Source organism: Cotesia glomerata, linkage group LG3 (genome assembly GCF_020080835.1).
Source record: "Cotesia glomerata isolate CgM1 linkage group LG3, MPM_Cglom_v2.3, whole genome shotgun sequence".
In the NCBI taxonomy this organism is placed as follows: Eukaryota; Metazoa; Arthropoda; class Insecta; order Hymenoptera; family Braconidae; genus Cotesia; species Cotesia glomerata.
Window position 1 is genome coordinate 28320396 of NC_058160.1, and position 24687 is coordinate 28345082.

General features: G+C 31.2%; 4 protein-coding genes across 5 annotated transcripts in view; 2 read left to right on the top strand and 2 right to left on the bottom strand.

Annotated features, from left to right (window-relative positions):
- Positions 1–9606, top strand: part of LOC123260604 (CCR4-NOT transcription complex subunit 1) — an 11266-nt gene extending 1660 nt beyond the window's left edge. Inside the window, exons 3-5 of the mRNA XM_044721789.1 lie at positions 155–595; positions 1547–8202; positions 9173–9606. Of these exons, the coding sequence (XP_044577724.1) occupies positions 155–595; positions 1547–8202; positions 9173–9260 (7185 nt within the window). The 3' untranslated portion in view covers positions 9261–9606. The remainder of the gene's footprint in view (positions 1–154; positions 596–1546; positions 8203–9172) is intronic.
- LOC123260608 (pyruvate dehydrogenase phosphatase regulatory subunit, mitochondrial) overlaps positions 1–16963 on the bottom strand; it is a 20880-nt gene extending 3917 nt beyond the window's left edge. The window contains exons 1-13 of one of the 2 annotated variants that reach the window (XR_006508482.1): positions 16236–16589; positions 15630–15842; positions 15367–15530; positions 15143–15306; positions 13933–14116; positions 13273–13794; positions 12364–12521; positions 11694–11842; positions 11338–11635; positions 10909–11088; positions 10653–10853; positions 10266–10542; positions 9991–9998 (exon numbers count right to left, since the gene is read on the bottom strand). Coding sequence is in view for 1 of the 2 variants with exons in the window: in XM_044721815.1 (XP_044577750.1) it covers positions 10333–10542; positions 10653–10853; positions 10909–11088; positions 11338–11635; positions 11694–11842; positions 12364–12521; positions 13273–13794; positions 13933–14116; positions 15143–15306; positions 15367–15530; positions 15630–15842; positions 16236–16492 (2700 nt within the window). In the remaining variant the exon portion in view is untranslated. Of the gene's footprint in view, positions 1–9990; positions 9999–10206; positions 10543–10652; positions 10854–10908; positions 11089–11337; positions 11636–11693; positions 11843–12363; positions 12522–13272; positions 13795–13932; positions 14117–15142; positions 15307–15366; positions 15531–15629; positions 15843–16235; positions 16590–16910 lie in introns of those variants that run through there. The other variant, XM_044721815.1, reaches the window with a different exon arrangement.
- Positions 16964–17458: 495 nt separating this feature from the next.
- Positions 17459–20345, bottom strand: LOC123260611 (periodic tryptophan protein 1 homolog). Its single transcript, XM_044721817.1, has 10 exons — positions 20161–20345; positions 20017–20075; positions 19810–19946; positions 19401–19586; positions 18987–19094; positions 18718–18892; positions 18482–18640; positions 18306–18414; positions 17677–18004; positions 17459–17614 (listed from the first exon to the last, which is right to left on the bottom strand). The coding sequence occupies exons 1-10, from the start codon at positions 20221–20223 to the stop codon at positions 17511–17513; spliced, it is 1428 nt and encodes a 475-aa protein (XP_044577752.1). The 5' UTR covers positions 20224–20345; the 3' UTR covers positions 17459–17510.
- Positions 20346–21466: 1121 nt separating this feature from the next.
- Positions 21467–23475, top strand: LOC123260612 (mediator of RNA polymerase II transcription subunit 27). The gene is made up of 4 exons (XM_044721818.1): positions 21467–21776; positions 22516–22785; positions 22881–23181; positions 23247–23475. Exons 1-4 carry the CDS (start codon positions 21604–21606, stop codon positions 23379–23381), a joined length of 879 nt encoding a protein of 292 aa, XP_044577753.1. The 5' UTR covers positions 21467–21603; the 3' UTR covers positions 23382–23475.
- The last annotated feature ends 1212 nt before the right edge of the window (positions 23476–24687 follow it).

The window sequence follows — 24687 nt, forward strand, 5'->3', positions numbered from 1 at the left end:
ATGCAGCAATACTAAAAAAAATCAGTTATAAAAATTTTGCAGTTACATACTGTGTTTTAAAATTGGGCAGCCGAAGATTGTCTTATTAATTGACATTAATTTTGTTTCTTTTTCTTAAAAATATTAACTTATTATTTATTAATCAATGTTACAGACTTTGAAACCATCGCTGAAATTTTTTCTTCACTTACGACGACTACTGAGCTTAACTCTCGTCCAAGAAATTGTTTTTGCAATTGCATTGCAGCACTCAGAAAACGCCGAGTTGAGATCATTGGCACTTGAGGAAGTTAAAAAACAACTTCCAGACTTGATAAATAATTACATACAGTCAGCAGACAGTACTGGCAACAAGCAGCAGGAGGACGGGCTCCACGATTCCTCGCCGGAAGTATTACATTTGATACTCATTGAAACATTGAAAGATCAAAATTCTTACGGGCTCTCGTTGGAGACTAAAGAAAAATTTTTGAAAAATTTGAAACGTGATTTTCCCCGTGAACTGGTACCAGTGGTGCTAGCACCACTATTATATCCAGGAGACGGGGAAATTACTCACGTACCTAACGAACTCGATATGGCCACCAATCAAATGGTTTGTCATTTTTATTTATTATTTACATTGTATTGTTTATAAATTACAGTGGATTCTCAGTAACTCGAACTTAGCATCGTTTCCCTTCCAGTATCAATAAAGGATATTTATATTCTATAACTCGAATTTTAAAAGTGAAACTCTATAAGTCGAAGTTAGTAAAATATAAAGACGTTTTTCTCCGAATTGTCCAAGCTTATAGCAATTAAATCTTAATTCCTATAGAAATTTTCAATGATTTTTATATTCTTGTTTGTAATGTATATTTTCTCTCTAAGTTATTTTCTTGCAAATCAAATGTTTTCTTAATTTTTTTGGTCTACTTGCAAATTTTGAACATCCCTGATAGCCACGATTTTTTTAAAAATAGTTGGATTTCAGCAGTTACAGTTAACTTAACATCAAGTTTGTGGTAATTCTTTACAGTACAACAGTTGATGAGCTGATTTTCAAAAGAGTATCTGTTCATATTTTAAAAGAGCAATTTTTTGAACTTTTAAATGTTAATTACTTTGAAAATTATGAAGATTTCTAAATGAAAATTGAATTGTAGCTTCATAACCGATAGCACTTTATAGCTAAATTAAAAACGTTCAATAAAAATATTTATAATTGAATATAACCAGTTTTTTGTCTCGATTAATGAAAAATGAAAAGATACCCTTTTGAAACTCAGCTCCTCAGTTGTAAACAAATTGACGAAAATCTACGGCCGCAATTTGAATACAAGTTAACACTTATGGTTAACTTTTGGTTAAATTTCCTTTCAACTTTACTTAAACTTGACTAAAATACTTGCACTGCAAGTCTTGAGAAATTTCAGCAGTAGATTGAATAAAAACTCGTTGTTTTTATCACTTCCCTTGAAGTTCGAGTTTTCGAGAGTCCACTGTATATTTAATTTATATTATTATTTTTATTACATATATTTTTTTTCTTTTAAAAATTTAGGACGCCAACTCGTTAGTCGAGTTGATAATGGAATTAGGCTATGGATTTACCAACAATGTAGAAGACTGTCGCGCAGCCTTAACTGGCTTGGGAGCGCGAGAAATATCTCCATTGGCTGCAGCACGCGTCCTGGCTCACATGGCAAGAACGTACAGTGGGTTAGACGATGCTGGTGGCTTACAGTCATTTTGGAGTATTTCATCGAACAATGCTGACGGTAACAAAGATAAATCAGACGGTAATCCATCAAGTACATGGAATGTTGAAGTATTTGTACAGACGTTAAAAGAAATTCAGTCAACATTATCATGGAATGAAGTGATTGTTAAATTAGATCATCCCGATTTTCACATTAAAAATCGCCAAAGTTTGAATCTTTTGATAACTGGTTTAAGACTTGGATTACAATTACAAGGTTTTCCATTGGATGTATTTCCAGTTGAGTTATTTTATCGTCATTGGGACAATGTCGAGGGACAATTTTCTTTGATTCAGCAAATTTTGAAAAATCCCGATGTATTTTGCTTCGCTGATTATCCCTATCATTCGGTGACAGTTGATGTACTAAAAGCTGCACCGGAAGGTGACAGCAAAGAAGCCCAAACTTGGCGATCACTAAATGTAGTAGAGCTTTTACTTCATATGGCTGAACGTGGACTCAATGGACCTGTACAAGATATATTTAAATGGCCGATCCAACACTGTCCGGATGTACTTGTATTAGCGTTACTCCAAATTAACCCACCGATTACAATGTTACGGCAAGAATTGCTGAGCACTTTAATGCCAATATTTTTAGGCAATCACCCGAATTCGGCAGTTATTTTACACCACGCTTGGCATGCCAATAATTTAAAAATAAAGTCGATAATAATGCACGCAATGGCTGACTGGTATTTACGCGGTGATAATGATCAGACAAGATTATCACGAATTTTAGACGTAGCTCAAGATTTAAAAGCTTTATCAGCATTATTAAAGGCACAAAGTTTTCCATTTGTAATCGATCTTGCTTGTTTGGCATCACGACGAGAGTACTTGAAACTGGAAAAGTGGCTCGGAGACAAAATACGTGACCACGGTGAAATATTCATCGCGGCATGTGTTAAATTTTTACAACGAAGATGCCCACAAGTAATGGGACCGGGTATTAAAGAAGACACAACCATCCCCAAGGCCAGTCAACTGCCTCAAGAAACTTTGACAACTATTCTAATGGTCCTGCAACCTTGCACTGCAAGTCTCTCACAAGAACTAGCAGATACCATAATTACGATGATCGGAAACTGCAGTATGATGTTGAAGACTAATTTAAACAGACCACCGCCTCCAGGAGTGATGCGTCATCCCGCATTAGACGTATTTAATCCAGTTAAATTGGCAGCTCCTTTGTTTCCAACAAAACCTATTGACACTCTGGGTAATTTGAGCACTAATTTAGCTTCAATGGGTATCGGATCTGGCTTAGGACCGCCGAGTACCTCAGCTTTTAATTTACCCGGTGCTTTAGGTCCTTTGGTATCTGCACCAGGATCTCCCTCGAGGCTAATGGGTCCGTCGCCAAATCCTTTTCCAATGATGCCAATGTCTTCGCAAATTCATTCTGGACCAGTTGGTACTCAGAGCACTGCTGTGATACCCGGTGCTGCGTCAATAGGCGGTAATGGACGTTTAGGCCCGCCGGCGAATATTGAAAAGACTAGAATACCTGAAATATCAAATTTATTCCCTGATATGCCACAAATAGTGTCTAAAGACATTGAAGATGAAGCTAATAGTTATTTTATGGGTATTTACAATCATTCACCTCATCAGACTTTGTCAATTGATGAGGTGCTTGATATATTAAAAAAATTTCAGAATTCTACTATAAAACGCGAGCATGATGTGTTTCAGTGTATATTACGTAATTTATTGGAAGAATATCGTTTCTTTCCGCAGTATCCTGAAAAGGAACTTCATATCACTGCTCAATTATTCGGCGGGATTATTGATCGTGGATTGGTAAATAATTACATGACCCTGGGAATAGCGCTTAGGTTTGTTTTAGATGCTCTGAGAAAACCAGAAGGCAGTAAAATGTATTTCTTTGGTTTAGCAGCTCTTGACAGATTCAAAAGCCGTTTAAAAGAATATTCGACTTATTGCGAACATGTAAGAGCTATTCATCATTTTCTTGAGTTTCCATCGCATTTAGTCGAGTACATTGAGTTTGGACTGAGCGGGCAAGAGCCGCCTCATAAACCTCAGGGACCTATTTACCCAAAATCACATCCTCTTATGATGAACCAGGCTACCACTGCTTACAAATCCATAACTACAACGACCGCTACGAGCAACACGCAGTCAAAACCATCTACTACGCCAACAACTTCGATGTCTGCTCGGCCTTCTATTGCAAATGCAACCAATATCGATACACTGCTTGTAGCTACTGATAAAGAAGAAATGAAAATTACAATACCGCCAGAAACCATGCAAGACAAAACGGCATTCATTTTTAATAATTTGAGTCAGATTAATTTACAAGCTAAGTGTGATGAAATACGTGAAATTGTTACTGAAGAATTCTGGCCTTGGATTGCTCAGTACTTGGTAATGAAACGTGCGAGTATTGAATTGAATTTTCATGTACTGTATTCAAATTTTCTGGATTATCTTAAAGTACCAGAAGTTAACAGATTAGTAACGAGAGAGACTTTTAGGAATATTAAAGTTTTATTACGCAGTGATAAAGGTATTGCAAATTTTTCTGACCGTTCTTTGCTAAAAAATCTCGGACATTGGCTCGGTATGCTAACACTTGGAAGAAATAAGCCAATTCTACAAGTTGACATTGATTTAAAAAGCTTATTAGTAGAAGCGTATAATAAAGGTCAGCAAGAATTGTTGTACGTCGTGCCCTTCGTAGCTAAAGTTTTAGAAAGCTGTGCCAAGAGTCGTGTTTTTCGGCCACCAAACCCTTGGACCATGTCTATAATGAATGTCCTCGCTGAGTTACACCAAGAGCCAGATTTGAAGCTGAATCTCAAATTTGAAATCGAGGTTTTGTGTAAAAATCTTAGTATTGATGTTTCGGAGTTGAAACCTGCGATTTATTTAAAGGATCCTGAGAAGATAAGGAGTATTGAGTACCAACTGTCCCAACCTAATAAAAAATCTGAGGCGTCTCATTCTGCTCAACAACAGCAGCAACAACAGCAACATCAGCAGCAACAGCAACAGCAACAGCAACAACAACAACAGCAACAGCAGGCTCAACAACAAGCACAACAACAAGCCCAGCAACAACAACAGCAGCAGCAGCAACAACAACAACAACAAGCACAACAACAAGCCCAGCAACAACAACAGCAGCAACAACAACAACAAGCACAGCAGCAGCAACAACAACAACAACAGCAGCAACAACAACAGCAGCAGCAATTGGCTCAACAACAGTCACAACAGCAGCAGCAACAACAACAGTCGTCTCAACAAAATACAATGGAAGAATTAGTCGGATCTTCAGCACCTGGTGTTATTTCTCAGCCTCAGCCGGCTAATACCACTCCATCTCTTCCCACCGGTCCTCCAGAGCCCCGATTTAATTACATGGACATCAATGTATCCAATGTAGCCAATGTTGCTCAACATATAACTGTAAACAACCAGCTTCCGCTTTTGCAAGCGAGTCCACACTTGAAACAATTCATCCGGCCATCTATCGAGCGTGCAATTCAAGAATGGATTCATCCTGTTGTAGATCGTTCTATTAAAATAGCTCTTACCACCAGTGAACAGATTGCTAGAAAAGATTTCGCATTAGATCCTGATGAAACCAGGATGCGTCAAGCAGCGCGTCACATGGTACGGAATTTAGTCGCTGGGATGGCAATGATTACTTGCCGAGATCAAATATTGGCGTCTATTAGCACTAACTTGAAGCAGGCATTTTTGGCAGCACTGATGGGCTCTACGCAACAGCAAAAAGATCTTGTAGAACAGGCAGCTAATGTCCTTGCTGGTGACAATATGGAATTGGCGTGTGCTTTCGTCCAAAAGACGGCTATTGAAAAAGCAATGCCGGAAATGGACAAACGGCTGTTGAATGAAATTGAGCTCAGAAAAATAGCTCGTCAAGAGGGACGTCGGTACTTTGATCCTGTGGCTAAATACCAAGCCGAGCGTATGCCGGAACAAATTCGCTTGAAAGCCGGAGGAGTAACTCCTCAACAAATGGCTGTCTATGAAGAATTTGCAAGAAATATTCCCGGATTTTTGCCGCTGTCTGAGCGTGAAACACAAGCTCTGTTTATACCCAAGCCGATAAGCGAGCCGACAGCAGTGACAGCTTTCGCTTCAAACCCCGCTGTAACATTACCAACACAACAAGTCGCTGTGTATGCAAACGCAGCTGTAAACAACGACGAAGTTGGTACAATGCTAGAGAAGCTTGCCAGTGAAGTTGAATTACTTCTCACGAGTACAGCTGCCCCGCCACAGCAACTCACAGGCCTCCACGCGCTTCTGGAGTCTATAATCCTCACCAGAAGGTCTCGTGACGCCGGTGCTGCAATGGCTCTCTTAAAAAGAGCTGTTGATGGACTTTTAGAGAGCCCATCAGCTTCAAGCAGTACCATAGAATCGGAATTAATTCTCCGTTATCGTGAATTGCATCTTAGAATTCTAAAATGCCTCCAAGACCCACGTGCTTACGGCTTACAATGGACGAACAAAAATGTAGCACGTGTATGGGCCGACAGCAGAGAAGAGTGTCGTTTTAACTTTGAAGCCGTTGACTGTCTCATCAGGTCACACTTGATAAGCCTTCCTCAACTCGACGGAGCACTGGCTCAGGCTATGGAAGGAGGCATTGCAATGGCCGTAGCCTTCGCCATGCAGCTAGTCCAGGTCTACTTGATCGACGAAAGACAAACCACCCACGTAAATGAATCTGACTTGTACAACCTCCTTGAATCTTTAGCACGAATGGCTCATCATCGCGCAACACCCGACGGCATCTCTGTATTCCGTCTCACCAGTGTCATGGAATCTCTCCGTGCCAACCACGAGTCAGGTGTACTAGCTGACCGCTCATCCGTGGGACCAACTGCCCACATTCACTCGGGAATCTCCCAAGTCAGAGCCCGTGATTTTGACGATCCACCAGGACTGATGGAAAAAACGGAGTACCTGTTGCGCGAGTGGGTAACAATGCATCACAGTCCCAACAATTCAAGAGACCCCACCAAGGCATTTGGTCTCTTTGTCCATCAGATGAACATCCACGGTATCTTGAAGACAGACGACCTAATCACCCGCTTCTTCAAGCTGAGCACACAAATGTGCGTCGATCTTTGCTACCGAGCGCTAGCTGAGTCTAATTTAGCGGTATCGGCTGTAAGAGCCAAGTGTTTCTTGACTCTTGACGCTTTTGTCAAGCTGGTAGCGTTGCTGGTCAAGCATTCTGGAGACACCTCTAACACTCACACTAAAATAAACCTGCTTAACAAAGTGCTGGGTATTGTAGCTGGTGTTCTTCTGCAAGATCATGAAATGCGTGGTACTGATTTTCAACAATTGCCGTATCATCGGATTTTTATAATGCTGTTTTTGGAACTGTGTGCTCCAGAACCCGTCCTAGAGGCTGTTAATTATCAAGTACTCACTGCATTTTGTCACACTCTTCACATATTGCGTCCAGCCAAGGCTTCAGGGTTCTGCTACGCGTGGCTAGAACTCGTTTCTCACCGAGTTTTTATTGGCCGTATGCTTGCGATTACTCCTCAGCAAAAATGTTGGGGCATGTATGCTCAACTGCTGATTGATTTGTTTAGATATCTGGCTCCGTATTTGCGCAACGCTGAACTTGCCAAGCCAGTACTGTTTCTTTACAAAGGAACTCTTCGAGTTTTGTTGGTACTGTTGCACGATTTTCCGGAATTCCTTTGTGATTATCACTACGGATTCTGCGATGCGATACCGCCCAACTGTATCCAGATGAGAAATTTAATTCTCAGCGCATTCCCGAGAAACATGCGGCTCCCAGACCCGTTTACTCCTAACCTGAAGGTCGATATGCTGCAAGAGATAGCACATGCTCCGAGAGTACTCACAAACTTTGCGTCGATAATCCAGCCGCTTAGTTTTAAAAAGGAACTTGATTCTTATCTCAAGGCTCGAGCACCTGTCACCTTCCTGTCGGAGTTGAGAAGCAACTTACAGGTGTCCCAAGAAGCTGGAATGCGGTACAACATACCACTGATGAACGCGCTGGTTTTGTACGTGGGAACTCAAGCGATTGCTTTCATTCGTAACAAAGGACACACACCGAATATGTCGACTATCGCTCATTCTGCTCACATGGACATCTTCCAAAATCTCGCCGTTGATCTCGACACCGAGGGACGGTACTTGTTCTTGAACGCTATCGCTAATCAGCTACGTTATCCTAACAGTCATACGCATTACTTCAGTTGTACATTATTGTATTTGTTTGCTGAAGCAAATACTGAAGCTATTCAGGAACAAATTACGAGAGTGCTTTTGGAGAGATTGATCGTCAACAGACCACATCCTTGGGGCTTACTTATTACTTTTATTGAGCTTATTAAAAATCCTACGTATAAATTTTGGACTCATGAATTTGTTCATTGTGCACCCGAAATTGAAAAGTATGTTTTTGTTTTTATTATTATTATTATTTATTTTTTTGGTAATTATTTACAAGTCGGGTTCAGCATTTTAATTTTCATTTTTTTGAACGAAATTTCTATTTGATTTTAGAGATATTTTTTTTGTAATAGATAAAAAAATGAATAATTGTTCATTTATTAAATTAATTTAATAAAAATAAAAGTAGATTATCACAATTTTAAGAAATTTTCAAAAAAATTGAAAAATTTTTTTGAAAATTGTGATGTTCAACTTTTTTTTTTTTTTTTAATTGTTCGTTTTTTTATATACTTTTCAAAAAGAGATAAAATAGAAATTTTATTCAAAAAAATGAGAGCCAAAATTTTTTTTTTTTTCATAAATGCACCGTAAAAATAAGTAGAATAAAAAAAATTAAAAATGTTAATTTTTGTCCTAAATATGGTCAAAAATAAAGTGGACCTCACTTGTAAATTAATCCCGGAAAAAATAGACCCCAAAAAAATTAGCAGACGTCTAAAAATTTTTGATTTTTTTTATTAATTAAATTACAACTAAAAAAATATTTCTAAAAAATTGCACTTATAATTTTTCAAGTTTTTTACATGTGATATTTTTTTTTTAATTGGTTAATTGGAATTTTTTCAATAAAAAATTTCTAAAAATTTTGAAATGTCAACTAACTTAAATTTCATACCCGAAAAAAATTTTAAAGTTATAAAAAATTCATATTATTTCATTAAAATTATTATAAAATAAAAATAATAATAATATTTTTTTTATATCAAAAAATGGAGCAATCATTCTGGAATTGTTTGTTTTTCAGAAATATTATGAAGGTGGATATTATAATTTTTATTTTATAATAATTTTAATGAAAGAATATGAATTTTTCATAACTTAAAAATTTTTCCGATTACCCTTGTAAATAATAACTATTTTTGTTTTTATAATTAACATACTAATCACTGTCAAAATTTTTTATTTCAGATTATTTGAGTCTGTTGCGAGATCATGTATGGTTCAAAAACAAGTGCTATCAACACAATCAACACAAGAACCAGAATTGCCAGAGTGATAAAACGTTTTTATAAATCGTAATTTTATTCTGTGTACAGTGAACAAAGCAAAAACTTTAAAGTTATAATACTTATTATTAATAACGCGTGTATAAAGTTGCTTATATAATTATTAAGAGTGTATAATAATATTATGATGAACTTTGAAACTTTCTTTTCTTTTTTGTTTGACTTATTAATAATTATAACGAACTAAGTAAATATCAAGGTTAAGTAATATTAAGTAGATAACATGATAGTTTAAAACAGACATGAAAACAAAAAGTTACAAATGACTAAATTGTAAGGAAAAATAATTGATATGTTAATATTTTAATAATAAAAAATAATTATATGTATAAAAAATGTTAAGATAAGTATAAAAAAAATAAGCTGCTGACATATAAGAAAACTAATGTTGAAGCCTCAACAAAAAATCGTGTCTTTCTCATAAAGTGCTGATTAATATAAGTAGTTATTAACAATATTATAAATATTTTATAATTATTATAAATAATTAAAATGATTTCAGTACAAAAAATATTGAGTGTCAAAAAAAGATAATAATTATTATTATCAATTATGAATAATTAGTCTTATGTATTATATTGAGAATGAAAACGTAACAATGGTGTTCAGTAGACTTTAAAATCACTAAGAAAATTTTTTTACTTTAGTTCAGAGTTAGTAATTAATGTATTTAATCTTAAAATAAAATGGCACAGGTTCAAATTTCAGATTTTAATGTACAATTAACACTCATACAAAAAACATATACTTATATATTTATATTATGTTAAATATTTAAAATCTTACAAGTAGTATCATCGAACAAAAAAAATCAACATAAGATAAAAGACCCAATTATTGACACTGGCCTAGTTATTGACACTTGCAATTTTATTTTAATTAAAAAAAAAATAAAATCAACTCTAATAAATTAATAAATATAATTTTTTTGATTATTGGTTTTTTAAGAACATTTTATTTTTTTAATTGGAATAAAATTGCAAGTGTCAAACAACTAGTTATTAATTTATATACAGTTTTTATTTGTACAGATATTTGGAAGGTTTTAGATTTGAAAATTATTTACCGAGTTACTTGATCACGAGTAGCGTGATAAGAATCACGTTCCTTGTCAGGGAATTTAGTTGGCAGGTTCGGGCTGTGTAAGTGGCATTTGGCTCGGTATCTTATACCTGCAACGTCAACTTCGTAGTCACCTGATAACACGTACTCATTGGTCACTACTTGAGTGCGACCTTTGTCGTCAATATTTTGAATAAATCCAAGACATACCTGCATTTTAAAATTAACATTAAATTTTTATAAATAAGAAAAACAATAATTCAATCAATTATTAATATAATTAATAATTATTATTATTAATCAATTATTATTATAATTACTTGGCTTTTGAAAGTATATCCATAACCGGTAGTGGTTGTCATTCCACAGTACTGTCCATTTCTATATATCGGTTCGCCTCCCCAACTCCAGATATCGATATCCGGATCGTGGTCAATTAATAATAATTGAACATATTTGCGCTCAACTCCGGTGTCACGTTGTTTCATCAATGCATCCCTTCCAATAAAATCTATGTCTTTCTGTAATAAAATATATTTTATTGAATTGTCAAGACTGAGAAAATTTTTAACTCACGTCAAATTTAACACGCCAAGCACGTCCACATTCTAATGGAGTTGTAAAGGTATCTAGATCTTGACCCCAAAATGCATAAAATTTTTCCACACGCAAAGCACGCGTCGCATAATATCCAGCATGTTTCATTCTGTATTTTTCGCCAGCTTCAATCAATCTCGTGTATACATGAAGAGCAAACTACAATTATAATTTACAAATAATAAATTTATTTATTTATTTATCTAGTAAAAAAATTTGATAATTATCTACAAGACGGGTCAACCCCATTTTTGGCCATATCTACGTGAAAAATTAATATTTTTTATTTATTGAATAAATAATTAAAAAAAAAAATATATCACTAAAATCAAATAGAAATTTCGTTCAAAAGAATGAAAATTAAAATGGTTGACCCCACTTGTAAATATTTACCAAAAATTTTAGTACCTCATTAGGAATGTACAAGACATATCCAAGCTCTCCAGTATGTGTCAAATTCATCGTCCTTATTCCAGTCGCCAGACCTACGTCAAGTTCTTTGAATGTAAAAAATGGAAAATTTTTAGGACTAAGATCGGTATCAGTAAGCTCAGCTAGCAATTGCCGAGTCGCAGATCCCATTATGCAAATCGCAGTATATGCTGATGTCACATCAGACACTGCGACGGATCCGTCTGCTGGAAGATGACGTCTTATCCAATGCTTACACCTCGTTTGCTGGATTGTCGGTGCAATCATCATGTAACTAAAATTCTAACGTTTAGTCAATCAGTAATTTTACTTAATTACATTAAATAACTTACTGGTTGTGTGAAATACGAGCCAAACTACAGTCATTTTCATATCCACCGCAGTGATTCTGCATTCCAGTGTGAATAATACCTCCTATTGGCACATCTACGTCATTTGAACACAGATATTGGAGTAAGTCCACAACCTCTGTACCACTTGACTAAAACAATATATTTATTATTAACAAATATTTTAAATTATTACTCTAATCCGGTCTAGATTCTTATATAATTAATTGAAATCAAGATGTTGTAGACCAAAATGATGATATGTTTTTTATTACATTTATTTTAACATGCGACTTTTTTTCAGTTAAAATTTTACAATATAAAAACACATAGTCCTTAATTTAAAAAATTACCGCGCACGAAATTTTTATATACAAAAAATTAGAGTCCGTAATAAATAAAAAAAACATATCTATTTAACTATTTTCAAAAACCTCAATATGTTTAAAAAATTAGTCTATTATTTTCTAGTTAATATTGATAAGTAACAAATTATCAACAATAGTCTTCAAATAAACACGAGGTTTCAGTCTGCTTTTTGGAAAATACTAGCTTTAAAAAATGTCGCATGTTAAAATAAATGGAATAAAAAACATAACATCATTTTGGTCTACATCATCCTGATTTCAATTAATTATACTTTAAATTATTAAGTTAAATTTAAATTGAGTACCCATAGATCAATTTTGGTAAAAGAAGAATAGTCACTTAAACCAATTGTTTCTCTGCATGCAGCATATTCATTAGCAACAGCATCAAACCATGGTGGTTTTCCGAAAGTATTTGTGTAAGCGATTTTATATCTGCGAGACTCATCAATTGGATCAAAATCTAAATTAATTGATTTTTTTATTTAAATAGTTCAATGTTAATTGAATAACTTAAAATTTGGTCTCAGGAATTCAGGACAATAATTTCAAACAACGTATCGATTCTAATTGAAGATTTCGTCCTTTTATTAGGACTTTCTCAGAAGTATACTTAATTATTCTGTGATAATTGGTATAAAATTTAAGTTGTTAATTTTTGTAAGATGTATACTAATACTTTATATGTTTTAACAATAATATATTTTAAACTGTGAACTAGTATGATTAAGGTATAATTGAGGAGCTGATTTTCAAAAGGGTATCTTTTCATATATTAAAAGAGCAGTTTTTTGAGCTTTTAAATATTAATTACTTTGAGAATTATAAAGATTTCTAAATGAAAATAGAATTGTAGCTTTATAACCGATAGCACTTTATAGCTAAATTAAAAAAGTTCAATAAAAACATTTATAATTGAAGATAACCAGTTTTCTGTCTCGATTAATCAAAAACGAAAAGATACCCTTTTGAAACATAACTCCTCCATTGTACTACGAATTTTTTATATTTATTTTTATATACAAAGGTTATAATTTTTTGTTTATTTGTAGTTGCTGAGTAAGTCCTAATAAAAGGACGAAACGTTCAACTAGAATCAATACGTAGTTTGAAATTATAGTCCTGAATTTCTGTGACTAAATTTAAAGTTATTTACATTTTCTGGACATGATTAAGATTTTAAGGTAGATAGTTAAGAAATAGTTAAGAATTACCATCTTCAGAAGCTGGCTCAAACCAACTAGGGCGTTCATATCCCATGACTTGACCAAAAACAGCACCAGCTTCTTTTAATTTAGGATAGATCGGCGACATCCTGAGATTTCTACCAGTCTTGTATTCATGATGAGGATACTGAAGCGCGTAATGCGTACTCGGTACCTCTCTAACTCGATCACGTAGAAAAGTCCGATTATTATGGAGACCCAAAAATCGCGAGACTTCTAGCTCGTACATGTCAAAGGAGGTTGATCCATTAATTATGAGCTCCGCAGTGGCTCGTCCTACCCCACCAGCTGCCGAAACTCCGATGGTTTTCATTCCAGCTGCGACGTAATAATTTCGAAGTTCCGGAGCTTCACCGACGATCCATTTACAGTCGGGAGAAAAGGCTTCTGGACAATTGCACAGACGTTCTAATTCAGCATCTCCCATCGAGGGAATACGCTGGAGCATTTCCTCCAACAGAACATGAAAATGGTCCCAATCTTCGGGTAAAATTCTCTCCGATATATTTTCTAAAACATAAGCAATTTTTTAATGGGCCAAGTTATGATATTTTTGGAAAATAGTTATTAGAAAAAATTGAAAATGGATTAATTTTTTTTAAGTTGCTATGTTAATCTTTAAATTTTGAGATTTACATCAAGGCTAACCAGGTATTTTCCCATCTTCGAATGCTGGCTTGGCATTTGATTCAAAGCCACCGGCTAGTATTCTTCCTCCGTTTTCGCGAAAATAAACAGACCCGTCTAGATCTCGTACCACTGGAGTCATTGGATCCAAGCCTGGTATTTTTTTTGTGTGTAGATAGTAATGTTCCACTGGATGTAATGGCACCTATTTAGTGAAAAAAAAAATAAATTTTTAGAGAAGAATTAATTTATATTATTATGAGAATAAGAAAAATTTTGACTCCAGAATAGTCACATGATAAAATCGATAGTTAATTTATGATGATAAGTATTTAAGCTGCATTTGAAAATGCTCTATCTCTAGAGACATAATTAAGAAATTACCTTTTATCTTGTGAACTATTGACATTTTTAAAGATATAAGCTCATCCCGATTTTACACTCATCGAGACCTTTCATTTGAGTACCCACATCAATTTTTCATATATTTATATATATTACATACATGTATATATGAAAAATATATTAAAAATGCATGTGGGTACTCAAATGAAAGCTCTTGGTGAGTGTAACATCGGGATGAACTTATATCTTTAAAAACGTCAATATTTAAGAAATGACATTGAATCTTGTCATCTAATGATATTTTTAAAGATATAAGCTCACTCTCACATTACACTCATTGAGACCTTTCATTTAAGTACCCACATCAATTTTTCATATATTTTATATATTTATATATATTACATATATGTATATACGAAAAATATATTAAAAATGTATGTGGGTACTCAAATGAGAGCTCTTGACGAGTGTAACATCGGGATGAGCTTATATCTTTAAAAACATTAATATTTAAGAAATGACATTGAATCTTGTCATCTAATGATATTTTTAAAGATATAAGCTCACTCTCACATTACACTCATTGAGACCTTTCATTTAAGTACCCACATCAATTTTTCATATATTTTATATATTTATATATATTACATATATGTATATATGAAAAATATATCAAAAATGTATGTAGGTACTCAAATGAAATCTCTTGATGAGTGTAACATCGGGATGAGCTTATATCTTTAAAAAAAGATCAATAGTTAAGAAAGTACAGTGCAATTTAACAGAGTCATTATTTAATAAAGCAAAATTTAGTTATTTATAGTTCACAAGTCACGGAAGTCACATAGTGACTGCAAGGTTGTTTGTAATTAATAAAACTAAATACCTTAACATAAGGATCACTTAATTTCCCAATACTTCTAGCCCAAAATCCAGCGCAATTGACAAAGTGTTCACAATTAATACTACCACGAGTGGTTTCAACTTTGGACACTTTTCCTTGGTTACTCAATACTTTTGTTACACGACAATTTTCATAAATTTCTACTCCTTTAACAGATAAATAAAACCAGTGAGTAGTTCTATATATTAATTAAAGACTTGTAATACCGTTTTTCTGAGCTTCTTCGATTAAAGTTAAACAAGTAAGATAAGGATCAGCGACACCATCACCGGGGATCCAGATACCGCCTACTAAATCATCGACTCGGAGTAGAGGACAAAGTTTTTGGGCTTCTGCTGGAGTTATCAGCTCGCATTCGATGTCACGAGATCTACATAATTTTATAATTTTAATTACTAATGAGTAAGAATAATTGATCTAATGTCTTTTCTTAAGTCAATTATAAATAAATAATTAAAAAAATCCTCACACAGCTTGAGCTTTCATACGTCTGAAGGATGTCATCCTATCTCTAGTTCTGGCAACTGACAGGCTCCCACATTGTTTCCATCCAGTTGAAAGACCTCTTGCTTCAAGATCTTTGTACAGAGCAATACTGTCTTGTGTTAGCTTGACTTGAAATAAACTTGGTTTAAATGCTCCAACTAAACCAGATGAATGCCAAGTTGTCCCTTCACCAATTCTGTGGATAAATAAATAAATATATAAGTATGTAAAATTAAATTTAGTGTTTTATAAAGTAATCTTTGTATGAAGTACCTAGATGACACTAATATTAGAAAACACTTGACAATTATTTTACTTTTCTTAAAAAATAAACTAGGTATAAAAAATAATTTTTTTAAAATTTTATTTATAATTTTTAAACATGGAATTTTTTTAATAAATTATTTCGTTTTAATATTTTTATTAATTATATTAATTTAATTAATTAATTTATTATTATTTAATTTAATTTATTTATTATTAATAAATTAAATAAAGAAAATAAATTTATAATAAATTAATAAATAATTTAATTGTTAGAAAAATTCTAAAAATAATCAAATGTGTCTTAATTTTAGCATTATAGTACCTGGACCCTTCAAGAAGAATAGTCTGTGGTCCTAATCCCGCAGCTGCTAAGTGATAAGCAACTGCAGCACCCATGACACCACCTCCACATATCACGACATGCTTACTTTCAGGTAATGATAAATTATGTCCTTTTGGTGTTTCATTGGATTCATTAGCCATCGTTCTCCATCCTGACAACTCTTGTTGGTTTGTCAACAACTTTTTCCAATGATAATCTTTGAGTTTTTTAAAAGCACTTGGTGTTTTTGGCCACATTGTTATGTCTATGTTTATTAATAGAGTAATAAATATGACATTAAAGTTACCAGTCACTTTACTATTTTTTTTATTTTATTTAACAAGCAAATTTTTTCTGAAAAATTATTTTTAAAAAATTGCTTTTTCTATTTTTTTAAATATTACGTCTAATTTTTTTGTCATAATTTATTTGTTACAAAAGTTATTAAAATAATAAAATATCTGCTTAATTAATTTTAATGCGATAAGGTTTTTATAAATAATTTATAATTGTTGGTCAAGATACTTTTAACCTCTAAATATGTGTCAACACTAATTTATCACTTTATTGTCAGTCTTTTTGTTTCATAAATTATATGTTTATATAAATAAATATATACACAAAAGTTTTTTATTGGTATTTATAAAATGGAGTGACAAAACTAGAAAATCACCTAATTCGATTGAGACGTCATCCGTGACTTTAAGAAATAACACACGAAATGTGGAGTTTCATAAATACAATAACAATGTGTATGAATGAGTGTTTTGATTTTGAATTAATAGAGTGATATGACTAATAGATTATAGCAAAAAAAATTAAATGACATTAAAGTTACTAGTCACTTGACCATTTTTTAATTTTTTTCAACAAAAGTTTGTTCGAAAAAATTATTTAAAAAAAAATTGTATTTTTAATTTTTTTAGATTTTTACATGTCAATTTTTTTTGCAATAATTTGTCTCAAAAATTCTTAAAATAATTAAATATCTGCTAAATTAATTTTCATAAAAATTTAATTTAAAAAATTCCATCTTTAGAAGCGCTAAAAAATTATAAGTGCAATTTTTTATAAATAATTTTCCAGATTTAATTTATTAATCAAGCTTCTAATTAATTATCAATTTTAATTTTTACTCGAACTAGAAGTTTTTATAAAATATAATTAAATAATTAAACTCATTAATTTTGTAAAGATAAAATTTTTCTTTAATAAAAAAGAAATGAGAACATATCTCAGTTATAATTATTTAAACATTTTTAATTTAAATCTAATTTATTCATCAGTTTCCATCTCTTCAGTATCTTCAGGATTTCCGGCATCAGATTCTTCATTCTGGACTGACTCAACCAATCTTCGTGACCGAAATCGTTCATTGACTAAAAAAAATTGTTAAAATAAATAATTTTATTAAAAAGTAATTTTAAATTTAAATATTTACCTTGTGAATTTTCCGTGAGATCCCAGACTTTGAAATTATGAGATTTATGGTCACCACCGACAGCGATAGTAAACGGACTGTTTGGAGATAAATGAAGACACTGAATAGCTCCTAAATTTGTTTCTGTTTCCCAAACAGGTTCCAATAATTGTGGGCTCAATGCGTCCCATACTTTAATTACTCCATCTTCAGATGAGGTTACTAAAAATCCTGGGCACGAAGAACTAAGCGACAGACCTGTTATTTCTTTTTCGTGACCTTTTACTTCCCATAAATGCTGTCCTTGCCGTATATCAATGCATTCAATGATTCCATTTTTAGTACTTAACTAAAAAAACAATAATTAATTATTCATAATGTTTATAATTGAATTAAAAGATTTAATTTTATAAGTATTAAGGTAAAATACCCAGTTATTGACACTGACCTAGTTATTTGACACTTGAAATTTTATTCTAAATAAATAAAAAAATAAATGTTCTCAAAAAATTAATTATCTTAAAATTTATAATTCAAAAATTATATTTATTAATTTATTTAGACTTGATTTATTTTAATTAAAATAAAATTGCAAGTGTCAATAATTAGTGTCTTAAAATACAAAATACTTACAAATTTAAAATACTTACAAAGAAATAATTGGGGTCAAAATAATTCCACAAGACACGTTCAACTTCTCCAGTAGTTTCCCAGGTTTTGAATGTATCGCTCGTTCGGCAATCAAATAATTTAGCGGTTCTAAAAATAAATTTTTTTAATTATTTGTTCAATTTAAAAAAAATTGATCATGAAAATAAATATTTACTTGTCTTCAGATCCAGCTAGTAACATGTAAGATTTTTTCGGATGCCATTGAAGTGCTCCAACTTTTTCGGTAAATTGATCTAGCTTCGTATCTGGGACTCCTTTTTCAATGTCCCATAGTAGAACCGTTTTATCAACAGATCCACTTGCCAATATATGCCTGTGTTATAAATAATTGATTAATTAATTACATAATTTCAATTTAGAATCATGATAATAATTAAAGATAATACTTACGGTAATTGAACATTCCATGCTAAATCAAGAACAGCATCTTTGTGACCTACACGTTTCCTATTGTGTTTTTTACTTGGCTTACAACCGAGTTTGAAAATCGGTTCTAAACAATCGACGATGTCTAAATCCCATACTTCGATCACGGACGTCATGTTACCAATTGCAACAAAATTTCCTAAATATTTTTTAATTTAAAATAATTAATAATCTGAATCAATCAACTAAAAAATAAATCTTTATTATCTTGAAGTATGGTAGATTTTAATTACCTGGTTTAGCATCAGAAGGATCAAAACTGAGCCATTCAAGACACAGTGGGAACGATGGTAAGAAAATATCGTGGTGACAATAGAAAGAACCTTCTCTTTCGTTGTAAACTGAAGAAATAAAAAATTTAATAGTGAGCAAGTAAATAAAATCAGAAGATGAAAATTAAGAGAGTAAACTATGAAAGTAAATTATGAAAATTAATTTAGGATATATTTAATAATTTTAAGAATTTCTTAAAAAATAAATTATGGCAAAAAAAAGTTAGAAAAAAAAATTGACATGAAAAAGTTTTAAAAAATAAAAAATGCAATTTTTTAAAAATAATTTTTTGGAACAAATTTTTTTGTTAAATAATATTAAAAAACTGTCAAATGACTGCTAACTTTAATGTCATAAGTAAATTAAAAAAGTACCATAAACTTCTAGGATACTAGCATCTCCATCAACATGTCCAAGTAACACAAGATTATCATCAGGTTTAATAATCTCATCTTCTTTTTCAGAGTCATCATCTTCACTTTCTTGCACTGTGATGTAAGGATCTTTTCCATCCTTTTCTATTAAAGCCAAACTGTCCATAGTAACCTTGATCTCTCCAGCTGCAAATAAAATTAATAATTGGTTAAATTATGAAAATTAATTTAGCGGATATTTAATGATTTTTTTAACAAATAAATTATGGAAAAAAAAATGAGAAAAAAATATTGACTTGTAGAAATTTTAAAAAATTATAAATGCAATTTTTTAAAATCATTTTTTTGTTTAATAACATTAAAAAATTATCAAATGACAGTTAACTTTAATGTCATAAATAATTGGTACCTTCTTGGTCATAGTTCTCGAAATTGAATTCATCGTCTGTTGATTTTGAAGGAGCTTCGTTTTTATTGTCAGTGTTAGTGCTACTACATCCAGCTTCTTCTTTATCAGAATCATCATCAGAATTAGCTTCAAATTCACTGAAATTATTTTTAAAAATTAAAAATACCAACTGAAATTTTTTTTAATTTTTAGGTAATTAATACGCACGCAAGATCTGATTCAGTCTTTTTTATAATTCCTGCAAGCTCCTCAGCTGTCAATTGCACCTAAAAATTATTTTTTAATTAACAATTACCATTTAATGAGTAGTAAATACAAAACATAATTTTGATAATTAAAACAATTAATTACTTTGTCGGGAACAGCGGCCGAAACTCCTCTTTTAACCCACGTACAGCAAGGAATTACGTTCATTTTTGCTGGAGATTATTTACTAAAATATTATGTTAACTATTAAACACGAGTTGAAACATGCAACACGTGGAGTGAAAAATATTGCAGGTATAAAATCTGTACACACAGTATTTAAAATTGCAGGTTATAATTTAGAAAGAGAATCAAGAGAATAATAAAGAAAATGCAATTAACAGCAATTGGTATCAAGGATAGCGCTTGCTTTTAATTCTGTTATAATATAATTATTATGTCTGTCAATTAAATTAAAAATTGCATAATAAAAAATTTGAAGTTTTTAAATAATTAAAAATAACTAAATAATTAAGTTTAAATTTTTTTAGAGGCCGAGAGTGGGGGGAGAGCATTTTTTTAGGGAGGGGGCTTAACCAACTAGTTCTATATAGTATTTAATCACTGAGCGCTAAGACTCTAAGCAAGTCGCTTCGATTGGTCGGATGAGTTCTGTTAAATGTTAGTTTAATTAAAAAGAGTATTTAGAAATTATTTAAGTTAGTTTTATTTTGGATGGAATTAATTAATAATTATTATTCGCAACAATTAAATGCGAGTGAAATAGTAAAAAATAATACTTAAGTTAACTGACAACTGTCAATTTTTTTTCAATTTTTTTAATACATCAATTACAATAAAAAAATTTCCACTAATAATTTTATTTAATTTTTTACATGTGGAATTTTTTTATTAAATTTTTTTCATCATAATTTAATTGTTATAAAATTATAAAAAAATTTTTAATGTCAATTAACTTCAGTATCTTAAATTATGACGTCATAATTTACTTCAACTTAAAAAACTCAAGTAACTTAAGCTTAACTTAAGTTTTTAATAAAAAATATGTAAATACGTGTTCTTAAAATACAGATTATTATTTTTGACGAAAAAAATAGTGCGATGTTAACTAGTGAGTGTAATTATGGCCAAAAAACGAGCCATTAATTGATGGATCTTCACATCGAATCTGCAGCGTATTATTTTTCTTCTGGGGTCAGTAAGTAACTTTTAATACTTGTTAAATTGTTAGACTTATAATTTATAAATATTTTTTTCGTCTTAACTAAGAATTTTCATTCTTTTTTTATTTTATCAATCATAGTGATATTATGATCATTATTAATTACTTTTTTAACCGCCATTTTGCTTATATTGCGCGTGAAATTTGAATTTTTGACATTCCGCTATTTGGTCGGTACATTAGAAAATATTCACGTTATGTTTTGTTAAGAGCGATCTAACCTAAAAAGTTTGTTTTGTTATTTTCTACTTGTGACGTGTGTTTATATACAAATTTTCAACATAAAAAATTCGAAATTTATGATGAAATTATAATACTTGAAAAAAGAATAGTGTTTATAATAAATAAAATAAAAATCTTATATTATGGAACAATTGCACACCGCACTGACAGCAATAAAAGTATTGCGATCAAGTGTCGGACAAGTTTTTGATTGCCTTGGTAATGGACTGAGAGCTGATCATGGAGAAGAGAATAAAGAGGCTAAATATGTACAAGAGCTCCAGGAGCTTTTGACTGCGGTCAACGTTAATTTGCGGTAATTATTAATCAAGTATAAAAAAATATGAAAATTAAGTTAGCCGACATCTAAAAATTTTTATAATTTTTTTTTATTTAAATAATGATTACAAAAAAACTAAAAAAAATTTTCATTTGTAAAAAACTTTAAAAACTGTAAGTGCAATTTTTTAAAAATATTTTTTTTGTTCTAATTTAATTATTAAAAAAAAATAAAAAAATTAAAAATGTCGGCTAACTTAAATATCATTAAAAAAATTTTTTTTTTTTTAGTTTAAGAAGACTTAATAATTAATGATATTAAAGTTAAGTCACTTGGTCATTTTTCAATTTTTTTAACAAACAAATTGGTTTCAAAAAATTATTTTAAAAAATTGCATTATTAATTTTTAAAAATTTCTAAATGTCGATTTTTTTTCTCATTTTTTTTTGCCATAATTTATTTATTAAAAAAATTATTAAACACCTGATAAATTATTTTTCAATAATAATTATTAATACTAAAGTTAGCCGACGTTTTTAATTTTTTTATTATTTTTCATTTATTAAATTAGAAGTAAAAAATATTTTTAAAAAATTGCACTTACAGTTTTTTAAGTTTTTTATAAATGAAAAAATTTTTTTTATTTTTCTGTAATGATTTTTTCAACAAAAAAAAAAAATCTAAAAATTTTTAAATGCCGGCTAACTTAATTTTCATTAATAATTATAGTAAAATGTTTAAATATCAAGATTTACGAATAAAAGAATAATTTCAGAGATGTTGAACAAGCAGTAAGTACTCTAAATCCACCACCAGGACCATTTAATTTAGCAAGTACCACATTCTTGAGTCAAGAAACGACACAAGGTAGACAAGCATTGTATGGAACTCTGGTTAACAGTTACAAATGGACAGATAGGATTCATGAGTACAGTCATATCGCGCAATCACTGTTGGGTACTAATTCCCTCAAAAGATCTTACATAAGTACCAGCAGGGCCAAGAGAGGACGAATGCAAATTAGTTCTCACAATGTGCCGCCTCAGTAAGCACTTAGATTAATCGCCGTCTTCTAACTCACCACCACTGTCCCCATTATCATTATCAATTGTACTAACTTATTATTTTTATTACTCTTAGACAAGTTGACGCGCTAATAGCAGCTTTAGATCGCGTGCACAGTGAGATGACTGTAACTGTAACTCGGCCTTACGCGTCAAATGCTATTTTACATGTCACCCTGGGCCAGGTCCTGAAAGGCGCAATAGCATTTAAAGGTCTGATGATCGAGTGGGTGATCGTAAAAGGATACGGCGAGCCAATGGATCTCTGGACGGAATCCAGGTACAAAGTTTTCAAAAAACTTACTGAAAATGCACATGCTGCTATGCTGCATTTTCACTCGCCAGCACTTCCTGAGCTTTCTGTTAGATCTTTTATGGTAAGTTTAAATTTATTTTGTTCTTTAATTTACTATATAAGTACTAATTGATTGTTTTTATCCAGACCTGGTTCGGAAGTTTAAATAATTTATTCAGCGATCCTTGCAAAAGGTGCGGATTACACTTACATAATGCGTTACCACCCACGTGGAGAGATTTTAGGACTCTTGAGCCGTATCATCAAGAATGTAAACCTTGAAATTTTATAATTAATTCTATAAGTAATTAATTATTGTATAAATTGATAAGATAATTTGTATGAAGGTAATAAATGAAATTTTTTAATAATTAAATTGGTTATTTTTTTTTTAATGTCTAGATATTTTAATAAGTTTGTTATTTGGGGTAATAGGGTAGAAGTACCGTTTGTGGACAGTGTACCTTTTTTGGCCACTTTATTATTATTATTATTTCTTTATTCATCGACCAAGAAGTCAAAACTTCTTGCGGCCGTCCATACAAAGATAATACATTAGTACAGCATTTTATGAAAATCAAAATGAAATATAGATGTAAAAATAAAATTGAAAGTTTAAATATGTTATTAAAGTCCAAATTATGTTTGAACAATTCTATCGACTTTATTTTCAAATTATTGTAAAAATATTTCTATAAGCGAAAGACAATGAATTCAATTCGTATAAATGTAATAATTCATAAATTTTAAAAAAATTCTACTTGAATAGTTAAATTTTTTACAAATGAACTAAAATATCAAGTGGCCAAAAATGGTCTTAAGATGGCAAAAACCGGTACTTCTACCCTATTTGTTAAAATAAAAATTGAGTAGTAATATTTTTTTGCACGCCTCATAAGGGAAGCGTTAAGGAAGTGCTCTACTCTCGCCATGTCAAAAAAAGGAGTTTTCTCGAAACTGAAATTGATTTTTTTTTACTCATATCGCACTTACAGGTTAATATGAGTGCCCTTATATCAAGTCAAATAATCTGTCAGGTACATAAAATATATTTCAATAACAATTATTTTGTTTAACATAGTAAATAATAACATTAAAAATAATCTTTCCTGGATGTCTGTGTGTCTGTGTTTATGGATCCGCGTATGTGGCAGGAAAATTGCTCAAAAAAATAATCCGAAATCATTTTTTTTTATCATCTAAAGTACTACACTAATGACTTTGTCAATTAATATGAACGTTCAATTCACTGTCACTTAATTATTATTTATAAAAAACTAAGATACGACCGTACACTGAGAAAAAAAATACTTTTATTAAGAAAATTTTCTTGATACAAGAATTCAAGTTCTTGAAAATTTTCAAGAATATATATTCTTAGCTCAAGAACTTGTTAAATTGATTGAAATAATTTTTACTTAATTTAAATAAAGCTATTCTCTTGTTTATCTATTATTCAAAGGTAAATATTGATGCTCTTCTCTTTAGAAATTAATAATTAATATTAATAGAATATTTGATCGTCATCGAATTTCTTGAACCAAGAAATTGTTAATTGAGTAAAAGTATTTTTTTTATCAGTGTGTAT

What these genes read in the sequence shown, in the direction of transcription:
- LOC123260612 (XM_044721818.1), top strand. Translation starts at nt 21,604, where the DNA reads ATGGAACAATTGCACACCGCACTGACAGCAATAAAAGTATTGCGATCA. An exon ending in GCGGTCAACGTTAATTTGCG is followed by an intron (nt 21,777 to 22,515) that starts GTAATTATTAAT and finishes GAATAATTTCAG; the next exon opens with AGATGTTGAACAAGCAGTAA. An exon ending in TCTCACAATGTGCCGCCTCA is followed by an intron (nt 22,786 to 22,880) that starts GTAAGCACTTAG and finishes TATTACTCTTAG; the next exon opens with ACAAGTTGACGCGCTAATAG.
- LOC123260611 (XM_044721817.1), bottom strand. Translation starts at nt 20,223, where the DNA reads ATGAACGTAATTCCTTGCTGTACGTGGGTTAAAAGAGGAGTTTCGGCC. An exon ending in CGGCCGCTGTTCCCGACAAA is followed by an intron (nt 20,076 to 20,160) that starts GTAATTAATTGT and finishes AATAATTTTTAG; the next exon opens with GTGCAATTGACAGCTGAGGA. An exon ending in AAGACTGAATCAGATCTTGC is followed by an intron (nt 19,947 to 20,016) that starts GTGCGTATTAAT and finishes AAATAATTTCAG; the next exon opens with TGAATTTGAAGCTAATTCTG.